Below are 16,417 nucleotides of genomic sequence, written 5' to 3'. Positions count from 1 at the left end.
TGTCCAAACCACAGTTTTACAAAATTTGCAGTGTGTTTTGGTTTGGAATTTCCTTAAGATTAAAGTTTAAAGTTCCAGATCTAGAAATCTGTGGTAAAGCTAGGCAGAGGTTTTTTTTCAATTAAGAAAAAAAATTCCTTAATGTTTTGGCATCATATACAGAGTCATGAGGAAATGGAAAAACATTTATTCCAGTTTACTTTTTGAGTAGGACTTGTGTTTGTTTAGAAATGAGGACCTAAATTGAAAGTAAGCTGATACCTCCGTGATTGGAATGGAACATTGCTACCAAGTAGCCAGCCAAAGGGCAGAGTCCAAGGTGGCTACAGAAAAGACGGCTGGTTCCCTGTCCTGTCTCTGTTTTTAGGAAACAATTGTTTAATTATTTCCTTCTGCTAAGGTCTGACCTACACCAACCCCCTGCTGCGAAGCTCTGTGTCCTCAGCAGGCACTCAGACTGGCTTCTTCCAGGCAGGCCATTCTGTGGATGCAAATTACAAGACCCCCTGCTGCTGGAGCCCTCTGTGCTACATAATCGCATTCCAATACTTTCAATCCGTTATGATTAGGGTTTTGTGGATGTAAGGAGTTGAAGGACAAAAGCCTTATGTGGTCATTTGAGTTTCCCTGACACCTTTTTTTTTCTCCAAAAAGCTCTAATTCATTGAAATGCTTCCCCTTCTTCTCATGAATAAAGAGGACCTACCGTCCATTCATTTCATTTACTCAACACCCATTGACTGAGTGTCACTATGTTTCAGGTATTATGCTTATACAATAGCTAGGAGGTCATTTGCTCCATGTCATAATAAAATTAAATTAAATGTAAAAGGCCCATGTTATCTAAAACCACCAAGTACAGCATGCTGAAAAGAAACCATCCGGATGTGTTCTGTTAAATCACTTTACTATCTCAGATATGAAAGCCAGGACTTCATTTCTACTCCAAACCAGGTGGCACCAAAATGATCCAGTGATTTTCATTTTAGCTGGTGCTAGAACAAAAATCCTAAGCTGCTTAGTAAAGAACAGGACTAGGCTTAGACCCGGAGGGAAGACGGGGTGCCCAGGAAAAGGCCCGACTTTGAAAAATCAAGAGGCACAAGGTCGACCTGAGACAGTCCTGAAGGAGACAGAGCAGGAGGTGGGCCCACATGGACAGGTGAAAAAAGATAAGTCAGGCCTGTCTGGTAGCAAGGAAGAGAAACTTACTAGGACTAGGTGAAGCAAGAGAGAATTTACTGGAAGGCATATAGTGTCTCATGGGAGCCCCAGGGCCAGAAATGCATCTGGGCCTCACAAAAGACCTGAATCAGAAACTGGAGTGTCAGGAGTCCAGTCACTCTCTATATCCTTCTAGAAGCTCCACGCGGTCACTCATTTTTGTCTCCCTCCCCCTCTTCCTCTCCCTTTCTGCAGACCAGATGTTTTCTATTTCTGTGTCAGTGTGGCAACATGGCCACACGAGCCCTGGCTCTGCGTAGTGCTACACAGGCTAGTGAGAGAACCAGCGTTTCTGTTTCAACTGCAAATCCTCGAAGAATATTAATGCTAACATTAATCAGCTGCAGTCAGAGGGCTGTGGTCACATAGTAAATGTAACCACGGAAGCGGGGCCTACTCTTTTAGCAAGGAATAGGAAATTCTCAAAGAACGGCATGTTGGCCGTGCAGACATCGCACAGGAAGTTGAGAACTCCACCTTCTGTTCTCCTCACTAAGCCCTTTCTTTTTCTACTCCCCTTCTACATTCTCTCACCACCACCCCCCCATCATCTAATTCAGTGTGAACAGGACCCCAAGTGGGTGCTGGAACATGGATGGTGGCCCTGTAGGAAACCAACCAGCTTTCTAGGTGTTGCCCTCAGCGGCACAGTGCCAGGGACCAGGGCTTGTGAGGGACACATGCTGGGGAGCCCTGAAGGCCTATGTGACTGCAGTGCCCTTCTGGCTCAGGAATGTGCAAGAACAGGTGGGGGAAAAGTGACCCAAAGCCAGGGTCCTTCTTACGCAGCAGAGGGCGTTTCCCTAGGGGCATATTTCACGTCCACAAATGCAAATGTCTTTTGGGTTTTGACGCGGTCTCGGCAGCGGCAGCGGGGTGGACTGGCTGCGCAGGAACATCTTTTGAAGGCTCATGGTGACCTCTTTGGCAGCCAAGCTGAAAGTCTCGGATGTTTCGACAGGCCGGTCACTTCCTAGGTCTTTCCTCAGGGCTTTCGGAAGGTGAGAGCTGAGAACACGGGAAGCCCAGTCCCATCACGTCCAGAGAGAAAGGGCTGACTCTCCCAAGTTAGCACGCGCCCTTCCCCTGCACGGGCGGGGAACGCCCCCACCTGGAAGATACAGCCTGGTCAAAGAATTAGACCGAGATTGGGGAACTGAGTTCCAGTGTCAGTTCCCCATTGCCAAACTACGTGTCCTCGGGAGAGATATTTCATTTTCCTGTGTCTCACTTTCCTCGTCTATAAAATGGGCTAATAACACCCTCCCCCTCTCCGACTGGCAGACAATGTAGAAGAAAAGGACAGAGCTGATGCTGAAGGCTATTTTCTCAACCAAACTTTTTGTTCTATCTGATCCTTCTCACTCAGTCATTGATGGGCCCACGCAGATCCTGGTTCGAGATGTCTCCGACACCGTGGCTTTTGTGGAATGGACACCACCTCGAGCCAAAGTCGATTTCATTCTGTTGAAATACGGCTTGGTGGGCGGGGAAGGCGGGAAGACCACCTTCCGGCTGCAGCCCCCGCTGAGCCAGTACTCGGTGCAGGCCCTGCGGCCCGGCTCCCGCTACAAGGTGTCAGTCAGCGCAGTCCGAGGGACCAACGAGAGTGACTCCACCACCACCCAATTCACAACAGGTAAAGCTGTGACAGGGCAGAGCCAAACAAGCGCGGGGCAGGGAGTGGTCCCGCCAGCTGGTGGTGTCCGCACGGCAAGGGGCGTTTTAAGGGAGTGGGATGAGGTGTGCTTGGGCAATCACAGGCCCTGCAAGAAGGAAGTGAGTCCGGCACAGTGGCTCCTGCCTGCAATCCTAGCACTTTGGGAGGCAGGGGCGGGAGGATGGCTTGAGCCGAGAAGTTTGAGACCAGCCTGGGCAATTGCGAGACCTCCCATCTCTACAAAAAATAGAAAAATTAGCCAGGCATGGTGGGTGGTGTGTGCCTGTAGTCCCAGCTACTCAGGAGGCTGAGGCAGGAGTTAGAGTTAGAGGTTGCAGTGAGTTATGATGACGCTACACCACTGCTGCCAGGCTGGGAAACAGAGCAAGACCATGTCTCAAAAAAAAAAGAAGAAGAAGGAAGGGAGACGGGTTTCAGGGCCTCTGAGGATGTCGACATCATGCCATAGAGGAAAAGCAGTGAACTTCCAGTAAGGAGAACTATGTTCTTGTCCTACCTCTGCTACCAGCCAGATCTGAGACTGGATGTAAGTCCTTCCCCACTATGGGCCTCAGGTTTCCTGTTTATGAAATGACAAGTTTGTCTTGAACACATTTAAGCATCCATATTGCTAGCCCAAATGACAATTTTGTGAGAATTCAGGAAATGTGCCTCTTCCTCAAGATGCTTTGTTGCCATTTGCTGGAAATCATTGTAATAATTCTATAAATCTATAATGACCTCACCACCATGAGGTGGTAAAGTCCAACCTGTACAGCCATAGGCAGACCGTGCATTGAGGTTCTATGACTCACCTGCCACTGGTATGCACTAGCAGTCAGGCTAATATGAGGCCTGATTCCCATAGACGAGGGGCTGAATGGAGCCCTTATGAATGCCTCCTGCCTTGCTGCGATGACCACCCATTCCCCCTCCCCAGGCTGTCGGGACTCTTGAAGAGCTTCACCAACAGTCATGAATGCCAGACCTGAGGAAGACTTGCTCCCTCTCTCAGCGCCCATCAGTCTGACAACTAGTAGACAAGTAGGATGGGCACCATCCAAAGGAGGTGTCAGAAAGTTCCCTCACTGGGTCAACAAGGGCCTGTGAACAGATTAGTGATCGAATCTCTATCTAACCCAGAATCTTGGTCTTGGCCTCTCTGCCTTGGGGAGGTCACATGTCAAGGAATGTCTCTGCCAACTCCAAGTTGTCCCAGGGATCAAAGAAAACTGATAACACTGTAAGATCTGAGATCTAGTGTCTTCTGATGGGGTAAAGTAGAAGGAGAATCACTAATTCAAACATCCTACTTTTGGTTGTGTCCTAAGAGCCCATCCAGGGGTGAACCCAGGGAATTCAAGGAGGCTCAGAGGGACTGGAGAAATAGCACCTCTCTGCGCAGCCTGTGTTTGAAATCAATTGATTAATAAGGCGAAGCTTAAGACAGATGGACACCAAAATACCCCCTAGACTGGAGCACGTAGCTCAGTGTGAGCAGGTGGGTTTGCAAACTGGATAGCCACTGTGGAGTTGGCAAGTGTCTCCACATGGCAGGAGCCAGGGCTACTCAGGTGAGGACTTACAGCGTGAGGAACAGGTAGAGGCCGAAACCCCAGGGGCAGCCTGTCCCACGAGAGACGGGAGCTGAAGGGCCGTGCCTGGTCCTGCCGCAGAGCTCAGCGCACAGGGAGGCCAGGAGTCTTGTGACCAGGCTCCCCAGACACAGAAAGGAACACCAGGAGGGGAAAAGCTCCCTCCTAAAGGGGAGCAAGCATAGACACCGGCAAAGTGGAGAAGGAAGGGTTTCATTCTGAAAGGCTCTTTTAGGTTTTCTCTCCAGCTCCTGTGCCAGATGCCACATTCCCACCCAGGGGGTGCCCAGAAAGATTTTTACTGAACATATCTTGGGATTCCCAGTGACTGCATGTGCTCCTTGAAAAAAGGAACTAAATTCTGCCCATTTCTCTTCCTTCCTTCTCCAGCACTGAATCAAAAATGTTTAGGGCTGAGCATGAGGAAGGACATCCCACAATGTCTCTTCTTGGTTAATTCAAGGTCAGCCTTCTCTCCCCGACCCCCACAACACCACTTACTCGGGGGAGTGGTATCTCCCATGAACCATGAGTCCTGCATTCTTTTCTTAATTTCAAGATAGTTTTTGTTTGAAAAGTTGTTTCTTTGTGCTTTGCTCTGATAAGGGGTTTGAAGAGGCAAAGCAGAACAAGAGAGCTTCAAGTAGTGTGATGAAAACAAATTCTCGATGTTCAGGTCGACAAGATGGAAGCAGGATTGGCTGGTGGCCCAGGAAAATTCCAATCAAGACAATTACATCCTGCCTCCTGGGAGTTCCCCCTGAGTCTCGGTTCATTGTGGCATGATTTTCTGTTTCCGGTTGCCTGGTGGATTGGCAGCTGTTAGGTGGCTGCCTTTGGATGCAGCCCCAGCCTGCACCCCAAGCCTCTCCCCTCTGCTGCGGGGGGGGAGGGGAAAGAAGGATTGGGAAGACGCAAACAGCTTTGCAGACAGATTCTCAAGGCCCGGGTTGGCAGGTGCCAGTCGAATGATGAAAAGGTACCCAGACCCTCTCGGCAGGGCCCTCAGTCATTTCAGAACTCTGCTTAAATTCCAATTAGCCAAAGTGCTTTTCCAGGTGATGGCTTCGACACTAGGAGTGCACTAATTGCACAGGCAATTAAAACAGAGATTTGCTTTCTGCATGGTGAGTGGGATATTTGCCTGGGTCTTAGAGCTGTGCTGAAAAAAGGAAAGAACCCTGATTGAAGCACACAAAGGCCGAGAATTGGACAGAAGCCAACCCAAGGAAGCCCAGGGGCCAATTCCCAAAACCCATCCCTGTCCTCAGCAGTTCTGACTTCAGTTGCTCTCGTGGAGGAGCTGCTGGGATCGTTTCCACGGGAGGCCTCCGCTTTGAGCACATCCCTTCACGGCACCAAGCACAGCCACCAGAGCATTCGGTCAACCACAGGCTGCTGCTTTGACAGCTGATGTAAATGCCCCAGACGTCTCTTTATTGCTGATATAGGTTGAACTGTGTCCTCTAAAAAGATGTGGAAGTCTTAATCCCTAGTACCTATGAACACGACCTTATTTGGAAATAGGGTCTTTGCAGATAATCAAATCAAGATGAGGTCATTAGAGTGGGCCTCTAATCCAGTATGACTGTGTCCTTATACAAAGGGGAAATTTGGACACAGGCACAGACATTCATGCAAGGAAAACACCACGTGAAGATGAAGACGGCGATTGGAGAGATTCTTCTACAAGCCAAGAAATGCCAAAGATCACCAGCAAATCTCTAGCAGCTAGGAGAGAGGCATGCCACAGATTCCCCTCACAGCTCTCGGGTGAAGCAGCCCCGTCAACACCTTGACATTCAGTCTGTGAGACAATAAATTTCTAATTGTTTAAGACACCCAGTAGCCATGGGAAATTAATAGGGAACTCCCAAGTCACAACAGTTCAAGCCCCTGCCAGCTCGTGGTGATTCCACTCTAGGATTCTCCAGGAAATTATTTCACAGTTTCAACCTGGATGGCACTTGGACCTCAGCCAAGAATCTGGCTGCAAACCGCAGAGGGGCTTCCTGCCCTTGCAAGGCCAGTACCTTCAGTCAGGGCCGTTCTCTTCCCCGCACCACCTCACCCCAAGCATCCTCAAAGCCCCACCGCTGAAATAGGTAACAAGACTTTTCTAAAGGCTTTGAGGTAGCAAACAAGACAGAGAACTGACAATATTCATTCACTCACTTAACGTGTATTTATTGAACACCTACCAGGTCTCAAGCACTGTTCTAGGCACTGAGGCTACAGAATAAACAAAACAGACAAGATCCTGGTTCACAAGAATTACATTCCAGGGGGAGAACTGGACAACGGAGAGGAAAACAAGCACCCAAATCATTTCAATCATGAGTACTGTGATGAGAAGTGAATGGGTGATGTAGAGGGATGGCCACATTGCATTGAGTAGCTTGGAAAGGTCTCTCCAAGGAGGTGACATTTTAACTAAGACCTAAATGACCTAAGCCTGAGGATCTGTAGAAGAACATTCCAGGCAAAGTTAGTAGCCAGAGCAAAGGCTCTGAGGTAGGAATAGGCTTGTTGTGCTTGGAGCTGGAGCACAGTGAATAAGGGCACACGGGTTCCCAGGTGATATCTGAGAAGCAGGCAGGGACAGGTCACGCAGAGCCCTGCAGACCACGATCAGGCATTTGTAATAGGAAGCAATGGAAAAGTTGTTTCCAGGGGAATCACTTGGTCTCATGCATGTTTTAGAGGCTGGACAGGGCTATCGCCAGAGTCCGCAGTGCCACACCCCTCCACAGGGGCTCCACTAGACATCTGTCTTTGCCTGCCTTGGGGCCTGCTGACGTTGTGGGGACCAGTTCAGCTTCCACCAACAGGGTTGCCCTTCAGCTGCCCCTCCTAGAGGTCAGGCTTCAAGGCCGGGGGAGCAAGCAGTTCCACTGCCAAGTCCTTGTTCTCAGGATTGACCTCTTTGAGGATCATTGACATTGAAAGTGTCTGAACCCTTCAGAGAAAACACTGCCCCTCTCCACGGGGCACAAGCCCTGTGATCAAAACCAAAAACACCCCGAAACCAAAAACACAAAACCACAGTCTAACACTTCCAAGGTCTAGGTTTTTAGTTGTGAAGGGCACTCAGTACAGGTCTCAGCCTCAACCCTAACGCTAAATTCAATTTGCTCCAGTTCAGTTCGGGCCGCACACCCCAAGCCCAGTCCAGCCCCTTGCGCAGTCTCTCCACATGCCTGTCCCTCCAAGCCCGTCCATCCAACTGCTAGAGAAACGACACACGACATGTCAAGAAGGCACAGTGTCTGGCGTGCTAAAGTACACTACGGAAACATTTCTCAGAAAAATAAGCTTCAGAGACATAAATCTGCTAAGAGATTCACCAATTTACATCACTAAACAGAACACTTCTCACTCCAAAGCTTCTGCTCAGATTGATTCAGAGGTTTCAGTCTTCCACAAGAACAATTGGTGGAAACCTGCCTTGCATTTGCAAATTAAAACAATCCACTGGAGGTTTTCTCAGAACAAATGGCTGGTTCACTCCAAAGTCAAGTTCAAGCCTCAAAGACAGGAAGTATTTGGAACTTTCTAAGTGGCAGTTTCTTATTACACTGCAAGTTGTTTAGGTTGTTTCTACCCAAATAAGCCCGAGGGGATGGCCAATGCTGGGAGAGAGAACCCAAGGCCAGGTCCTTTCATCGCAGCCCCAGAGCAGGCGTCAGGTGCCATGTTGTCGGAACTCAGGAGAAGCTTCAGGGGCAACAGGGAGCCAGCCCCGGGCTTGGCACTTATTTTTGTACCAGGCGCCACGCCACGTACTTCACAGTCATTGTCTAATCCATACAACAAGATGAAATGTCAGCATTTTTTGTCCCTTTCACAGAAGTGGTCATCAGGGCCAAGTGAAGTTAAAAGACATGTTCATGGTCCCACTACCAAAAGTGTCAGAGCTGGGCTCAGACTGAGGCCTGACTCCAAAGCCTATGTTCTTTCCACTACATCACATCCTCTTTCTACATCTTAACCTTACAGCAGTGTCTGCGCAAATGAGCACAGGGGAAGACATCTTAAGCTTCAAAATCTTGAAATCAACTGTCTTTTTTTGCTTCATGGTCCAATAGTATATTGCCCTATTCCATCTTAATCATTCAGGAGTTGTCTCTGATTTTATCCTACTGGGGTTTCCCTTGCTTTGTTCTTAAGCTTATGACATTAATTGGTTCATTTTAAAGTTTCTAGGACACCACTGGAACTCCTGAGTGGAAACGGGGAAAGCACAAAGTGTGCTGATATTTGACTCTCAAGTAAAACTCTAGCCTGCCCAGGGAGTTCACTGTGGCAGACTGAGAAGCAAGGGGTGGACACAGGGTGCACTCAATGCTAGCAGAGGTCCAGAGTGTGGACTCCCACCTCTAAGCTTTTTAAAGTGCAAAATGCACCACAAATGTACACAATCGTATGTGATGTTGGTGATGTCTGTCTGTTTTTAGAGATTGATGCCCCCAAGAACTTGCGAGTTGGTTCCCGCACAGCCACCAGCCTTGACCTTGAGTGGGACAACAGTGAGGCAGAGGTTCAGGAGTACAAGGTTGTGTACAGCACCCTGGCAGGGGAGCAATACCACGAGGTGCTGGTCCCCAAGGGCCTTGGCCCAACCACCAGGGCCACCCTCACAGGTGAGTACAGCCTACCTCTGGGTACATGGGGTTGCTGAGTCTACACCCTCACAGCTCTCTCCCCAACCCTCCCTCTTACATCCAACCCACCGCCAACTCCCATAGATTTCATCTCTTCAGTCCTTATCAAATATGTCTACTAATGTCCATCGAACGGCCATCGCCTGGGCTAAGCCACCATCATCTCTGATCTTAAGTACTGCAATGGTTGAGAATCCCCACATTCTCTTCTGCTCCTTCACATCCTCTCTTCACACCGTCGGTGACCCTTTCAAAGTCCGTGTCTGGTTGCGCCATTGTGCTGTGCAGACATTCCAGGGCTTCTCGCGCTGTTAGGATGAACCCAGACCCTTGCTGTGACCCACTCCCTTGTCCCCTTCTCCCGTCTCACCTCCCGCCCACGTGCCCCCGGCTATCTGCGCTCCAGGCCCACAGCTCTGCTTCTTTCCCCTCCTCAAACACCTGTTCCCTCCGCCCCATCAGGCTCTCATCAGCCTCTTCACCTGGGGAACACAGGCTTCCCTCTCAGCATCCGTGTCGCTGGTGGCTTCTCGGGGGGCCCGTCTGGTTCCCAGGTGAGGCCGGATCATCCCATCCACTTACGACTCGCCCCTCAGCACTTCTCAAGGCACCGTTTCACACATGTGTGCGTGATTATTTGATTGTCAGGTGTCCACCCTACGCCTAGCGCTCTGTGAAGCTGGGATCATACTTGGTTTTGCTCATCACTGAATCGCAGGGTCCAGCCCAGCGTCTAGCACATGCTAGGTCCTAGATCAGCGTTTCTGAGTCTTGACTGAATGAATGAATGAAACTGCAAAAGCTCACTATGGCTGGCGCATAGGCTGCAAGAGGCCAGTGACAAGGTGAGAGCCTGGTCATACCTTATACACCCTGTAAAGAGTTTGGGTTTCTTCTTGAGGGCAATGGGGAGTCACTGAGGGATTTTAAATAAGGTGATGTAACGACTAGATCAGTACAGAGGCAGGCAAGGCCAGAGGCAGGGGACTGGCCAGGAGGCTGGTGCTGGAGTCAGAGGGAGAGAAAATGGCAGTATGGACTAAGGCAGTGCCCTGGGTGACCATGATGCCCAGCTGGGGAGCGTTCCCTCTCCCCTTGGTGGGTGCGGGTCCTAGTCAGTGCTCCTCCTGGGGCCTTTGGCTCACCCATCCAAGAAAACCTACCTGCCCAACCTCACCGATGGGTGGATAACTGGAAATACAGGGCGTGGTTTTCAGTTGAGGGAGATGCTGTGCAAAGCAGTCGAGGACCAGAGGCTGCCAACGTGCTCACAGACAGACTTTGTTTAACTTGTGTCTTGGATTCCTGAAAAAGTATTTGCCGTCTTAGGAGACAAGGGATACACAGCAAAGAGTGCATACAATAAACAAGGGCAGAATAATCAAAACTGTTTTCCTCCTGAGATGAAATCCCGGGCTGCCTTGCCAAATAAGACTAGTTAAAATAAATATAATAAATGCCTTTTCCAGACAGATGCACTCCGGAAAGCACAGCAAGGAGATGGGAAGATTTGCTGACCAAGCAGGTTAACGGGGGTGAATTAGACATAGAAAGGACAGACCAGCTGGCGTAGGGCCTTGCAGAGAGCTAGAAACAGTCACAAAAATTAAACTAAACAAAAAAAAAAACCTGAAATGATACAGGAGGGAACTGATTCTGGGCACAGCCCATCCCTGCCTAGAGCCGCAGGCTAATTTGGTAATTAGCAGTTATAGGAAAACGATGGCTATTGTTCAAAGGGAGGAGACACCACAAAATCATGAGTGATATGGAGAACCCAGTCACATCCTGGTTATCGTTTCCCACTACCAGGAAGAAAGAAGGTTCTACATTCCTCGATCCTCTGCCTTATTCCAGACACCTCCCCGTAGTTACAGCTTATGTGACCTTCGCAGCACCCTCAGGAGGCAGGCACTGGTGGCATCCCCATTTTATGGGTGAGGAAACAGAAGCTCAGGAAGTTTGGAAACTTGCTAAAGTTCACAAAGCTGGCAGGGGGCACGGCTGAGATTCAAAGTCACTTCTGCGTCCCTCCCATGCCTGCTTCTACTACAGAGTGAAATGTAAGAGACAGTCCAAATTTAAATGCCACAGATCTCTAAAGCATGGGGAAGCTTTATTGAGTAGTGGGCTGAAATAGGTTGAGTTTTTGTGTTAGAGTTGGGCTTATAAAGTTATATAATTATATTATATATAATTATCCCAGGGAGCCCACATAATTTTATATATTATATTATATATAATTATAAATTAATACATTAAATTATAAATTAATATATTAATGTTTATATTACACATAATTATCCCAGGAAGCTCACTGCTGGGAGATTTACAAGGGCAAATAGCGTTATGTTATTTAAGAAGGAATTATAGGTGCATGAGGAAATCAAGTATGTTTGTACTTGCTGAGACGCTAGTTGCAAGATTGTTGGCTTTTTGCTGAGGAATCTGGGGGAAGAGAAGGAAGGGCCATCAACAAGAGAAGGGACAAAAGGGAGAAGTTTGATTCTAACCCTAGAAAGTTGTACTTTCTCCCTCACTCCCCAACTTGAAGCCTAAAGAGGAAAGTTTTTCAGCCTCCAAGGCCTGTGTTCACACCCTGGAGTCCCATTTCAATGCTCTGCTCTTTGCAAAGTGTTAAGAGCACAGACTTTGAACTCCATAGGGAGGCTCAACGCTTCCTATGTGATTTGGGGCAATTGACTTAACCTTTCTAAGCCTCTGTTTCTTCACCTGTAAAAGAGGAATGATAGCACTTAGCTCATAGTGTCATCACGAAACTTTAATGAGGCCATATGTTTAATGAGTTTAAGGTAGTACTTCTAACACAGTAAGCTACTCAGCAAGCACATGATCATGGTGAAGAAGAAAGAGGATGAGGAGGTCTGTGAGCTAATGGATGGCCGAGGATGACCCCCTTCAATCCGTGTGGTACGGGGTGTAGAACAGTGCCTCTGACGGTGTGGCACACAGGCCAGCAGCACAGACATCGCCCTGGAAGATGTCCAAGCCCTCTTCCCCCAGAGCTACCGAATCAGAGCCTGCAGTTTAGAAATCCCCCAGGGACCTCATGTACACATTAAAGTGTGAGGAGTGCTCATTTAGAGCATGACTTTGGAAGTCACTTCACTCAGGTTTGAAACCAGCTTCATGGATGTGTGTCCTTGGGCCAATTTCTTAAATTCCCTAGGCTTCAGTTTCCTCATCTCCCTTATAGAGTTATGAGGATTAAATGAGATAACAGATATCTCTCTATTTAAGCATTTAGGATGGAGCCTGGCACATGGTGAGCACTCAGTATGCATTTGATTGTTTATTGTTCTTAATCCCACAAAGTTAGACCTGGAGCCAGGGCAGCCTGGCCTTTTGCTGGCACAAGGTCAGGTCCCTTTATTCTCTCAGCTGACTCTCCACCCTTACAGTTTCATGGCACCTGTATTTGCTACTCACTGCAGAAGCCCTTGTCTCCAAGGCCACCATTTACCTCTTCATGGTAGCATTCAGGCCCTTCCTGACTCTCGTGTCTCTGGATCATCCCCAGGGCTCACGGCAGCAACCTCCCAACCTCCCGCTTTGCTGCATAAAGCCCAGGCTGGGGCACAAAATACCAAACATTTTCCCCCATTTTCTCTGTAGGCAATGCCCAGAGAATTCCCTCTGGAATTCCCAATTTGTTTCTGAACAACACACTCAATGTCTACAATGATTTTTTTCGCTGCTTTGGTGGCTTCTGTGTCCTCAATGATAAGTCTTCTCTTAGGGTCAGCATCCTCTCCTGGATGATGCCTTCTTGGCCTGTGTACCATACCTGTAGTCCCAGAGGGCTCCCTGAGTGTTATACACCTTGCAGGCTCATCGGGGCCCCTCCAGGGTAGAACCTGGCACTAACAGGGACTGCAACACCACTCTGCTTCATGGACCACAACAAACAAACAATACATCACATAGAAAACTCCTAGTAAAGGGAGGGAGGGAAAGAGAGTCTCAGTCCCTGATTGGGATTTGGTCCAAAAAATCAGCTCCCCTGCCTAGGACTAATGCAGGTTGTAAACACTACTCTGGCCTTTGTATGTGAGATGACCACTCTAAGCTGTCCTGGGAAAGGCACGTGGCTGCAGCGTGTCAGCAGGAGGGGAGCGGGCTTGCCCTCAGACATCCACGCTCTCACCGGATTTGCCTTAACGAACAGATGCCGTGATGAAATGTAGATGCCTACACTTGAGGACCCCCATGGCCCGGAAACAAGGCAAAAGGAGCTGGCCCACAGGGCCCCGTGAGCACTGTGCCCCCACCCAGCCACCCAGGCCCTTCAGTGCATCCCTCACCCACCCCACGGGGCGCCCACCTGTGTGCCTCATGGAAGCACACCCCCACCAGCCACCTCTCCCCACACAGGGGCTGCCTGTGTCTCCCCACAGCAAGCTGCTCATCAGAAAAACCGCCAACAGGGCCCAGGAAACCCAGAAGCTTGACAATCCTACAGACATGATACAACACTGGGCTGCAAGGAAACAAAGACTTACAGCCAGCCACACACAATACACACTTAGGCAGTACACACTCGCAGGTACACACACACTCAAACAGACATATACACACTCTCACGCTTACATACACTCGGGCACATGCACATACACGCTTACACACATACACAAATACATTCTTGCACGCACACACTCACATAGTCTCCCACACACAGTCATACACACCACACATGCACACTCATTCATGTACACATACACACACACACACACATGCACACTGCATACTCAGGCTTTGGGAGTTGTCACCTTCCAGGCCTCTGGTTGCTGGGAGACATGGAATGGGGGCCACCTACCAAATCCCACATTTTCTCACCAGGGTCCTAACGGGGGTCTAGTGGTGAGAAGGTGGGCTCCTCAGGGTGCACGGCCAGGCCCTGTGCTTGGCCACAGGAAGACTTTCCATGAAGAAATTCTAGACTCCAGGAGGAGTCCAGCTGGCAAAGCAACACTGACCCGGGCACTCGGTGTCCACTTCACCCCGTCTGCACTCCCCTGACGCGCCAGTGCCTGAGCGCCAAGCCCAGCGCCAGACCTTCCAGACCTTCACCGTGCGGACTCCTCTGAGGAGGGGGGCCCTGGGGCTGGGGCTGGGGGTCTGGGCGGGACTGTGCTCAGCCTCCTTTGGGTGAAGTCACAGTGACCCCAAGTGGTCACTTTGGTAAGGCACCTCTAAACATGGTGTCGCCTTGTGGGGGCAGGAAGGTGGGAGTGGGCTGCAGACACCCAGGTAGAAGAAAAGGGAAAGGACAGAGGCTTGCACATGCCTCCTCCTCTCGGAGTTTGGGGCACAGGGGCCTGTCCCTTGTCGGTGTCAAAGGGCTGGGGAGAGGGGCCCAGAAGAAAAGCCAGGTGGGAATGTTTCAGCCTCTGCTTTGGCTTCAGCAGGGGGTGCTTTTCTGTAGTAGAGACCCAGAAAAGGGCCGCTCCTGCGGGACGGGGGTGTCTCACTGATTTCACTGGCAGCAGAAAAGTTCCATCTGAGAACGGTCCTTAGTAGCATCATTGTTCTGATTACATATAGGTTTGTGGGGCCAGAATGGAACTGACTGCTGCTCTTGGTGTGTGGACATCACGCACACCCAGAAAGCAGGGAGGTGACCCAGAAAGCAGGGAGGTGTCCCTGAAAGGCCGGCTCATCCTGGAGCCCTGATGAGATGAAAGATGAGAGTAGGGAGCCCGGGAGCCCGGTTCTCCATGTAACTAAAACTGGTTGCCTATCTGGTGTGATTTCAGGGGTCTCAGAAGATCCTCTCCAAATCTCTCACCGTCTATGAAACCCCTGGTCTCCAAGTTCCAGTGTTGGAATATTTCTCTATGAGGGACCCCATATTAGGTCCCTGGTTTTCATGAACTATTTTGCCAGAGCTGCTTTTGCATGTGCTGTTTCTCTGCCTGGGATGCCCTCCCCCAACCAAACCTCCACAGACCCTTCCAAACCCCGTCCAGGTAGCCTTTGTTGGCTCCTTCCCAAGGCTCCTGCTACCGCAGCCACCGTGCTGCCTCTATGCCTCATGTAGTTTTCACTATGCTACATACTGGGAAACACAAAACCAAACCAAGTCCTTTGACCCAAAGACCTAAGAGTCTATGAGGAGACCTATGTGAAAACTAACAATAACAACATAATAACTATAAAAACTAAGAGATTAGCTACAAGCTCCTCAGGGATAGGGCCCCCAGTCTTGTCCCTCTCTGTGAAGGCAGGTGTCCTGTGCACGGTGGCAACCAAATTCCTAACCCCAGTTTGATAGACTTGGAGCACCTGGGATATGAGCCCAGGGACTTAGAGATGGAGAGTGTGCATATTTCCACATGGCCACCTGCACCCAGCCAGGCCTGTGGATCCTAAGTGTCCTATTCATGTTTTTGCTGGCAAGAGACAACAATCTCAGTTTTTTGGGCCTCCTTTTCTCTACCACTGCCCCCGCTAGCAGCAGCAAGCATGAAGAATAGGTTTCTTGATGAGTCATTCTGTCTTCATTGCCGTGGGCCTTGCAGTGCAGGTGAGAATGTGCTAGTCCTCATTCCTCTCTGGCCCTCATTAATCTATGAGTGCTCACCAGGACCCACCTGACCACAGAGAATTCCACATTTCCTTCCCCTGCCTTTCCTAATCTTAGCTGCATTCAAGGTCCAGCTCAAGTCCCTTCTGTAGAAAGCCTTCTCCAGCTACCCCAGCCCATGCCGATCTCGCTCTCCCTTTGAAACGGCTCTTAGTTAGCAGCCTCCAGTTTGACACCAAATAACTCTCAAATCCCAGTTCGCCCCCTCCACTGCCCTCTACTAACCTGAAAAAGACTCAAGGACAGGAACCATGCCATGATGTGTCAGAAAAAGCAAGGGGCTGGGGTTCCCACCTAGTTTTACCATGTGTTAGTTTTGTTACCTTGGTCAAGGGATGGACTTCTCTGAGCCCCTGTTTGCTCCTAGCCCATACCCTCCCAGCAGGGCTGCAGGGGAATTAGATAAGATGCCATGTGTAGCCCTCTAAGAAGCTTAGTTATAACTAGACAACTCTATACCATCACACACTCAGAAATTCTCCTTCATTTTTTACCCCTCTTACCTCCCTCCCTTTGTTCTTCATTATTCTTCTAGATCACCTGCTGCGTGTAGCCTGGTGCTTGGCATGTGATGGGTGCTCACTAAATAATTAGTTTACTTTTTCAGGACAGATTCCTTTTCATCCCCAGAAGGGCAATGTCTGTTCAGCTCACCCTGGTATCCCCT

The 16,417-nt window shown here is 49.5% G+C and overlaps 1 protein-coding gene across 1 annotated transcript in view; it reads left to right on the top strand.

Annotated features, from left to right (window-relative positions):
• The window catches only part of TNR (tenascin R), a 79,915-nt gene that overhangs the window by 17,221 nt on the left and 46,277 nt on the right, over window positions 1-16,417 (top strand). Inside the window, exons 6-7 of the mRNA XM_069478382.1 lie at window positions 2,594-2,863; window positions 8,937-9,122. Coding sequence (XP_069334483.1) covers window positions 2,594-2,863; window positions 8,937-9,122 — 456 coding nt within the window. The remainder of the gene's footprint in view (window positions 1-2,593; window positions 2,864-8,936; window positions 9,123-16,417) is intronic.

Source organism: Eulemur rufifrons, chromosome 8, assembly GCF_041146395.1.
Source record: "Eulemur rufifrons isolate Redbay chromosome 8, OSU_ERuf_1, whole genome shotgun sequence".
NCBI classification, from domain to species: domain Eukaryota; kingdom Metazoa; phylum Chordata; class Mammalia; order Primates; family Lemuridae; genus Eulemur; species Eulemur rufifrons.
The sequence above is the reverse complement of the archived record's forward strand: the minus strand, read 5'-3'. Positions and strand labels throughout refer to the sequence as shown.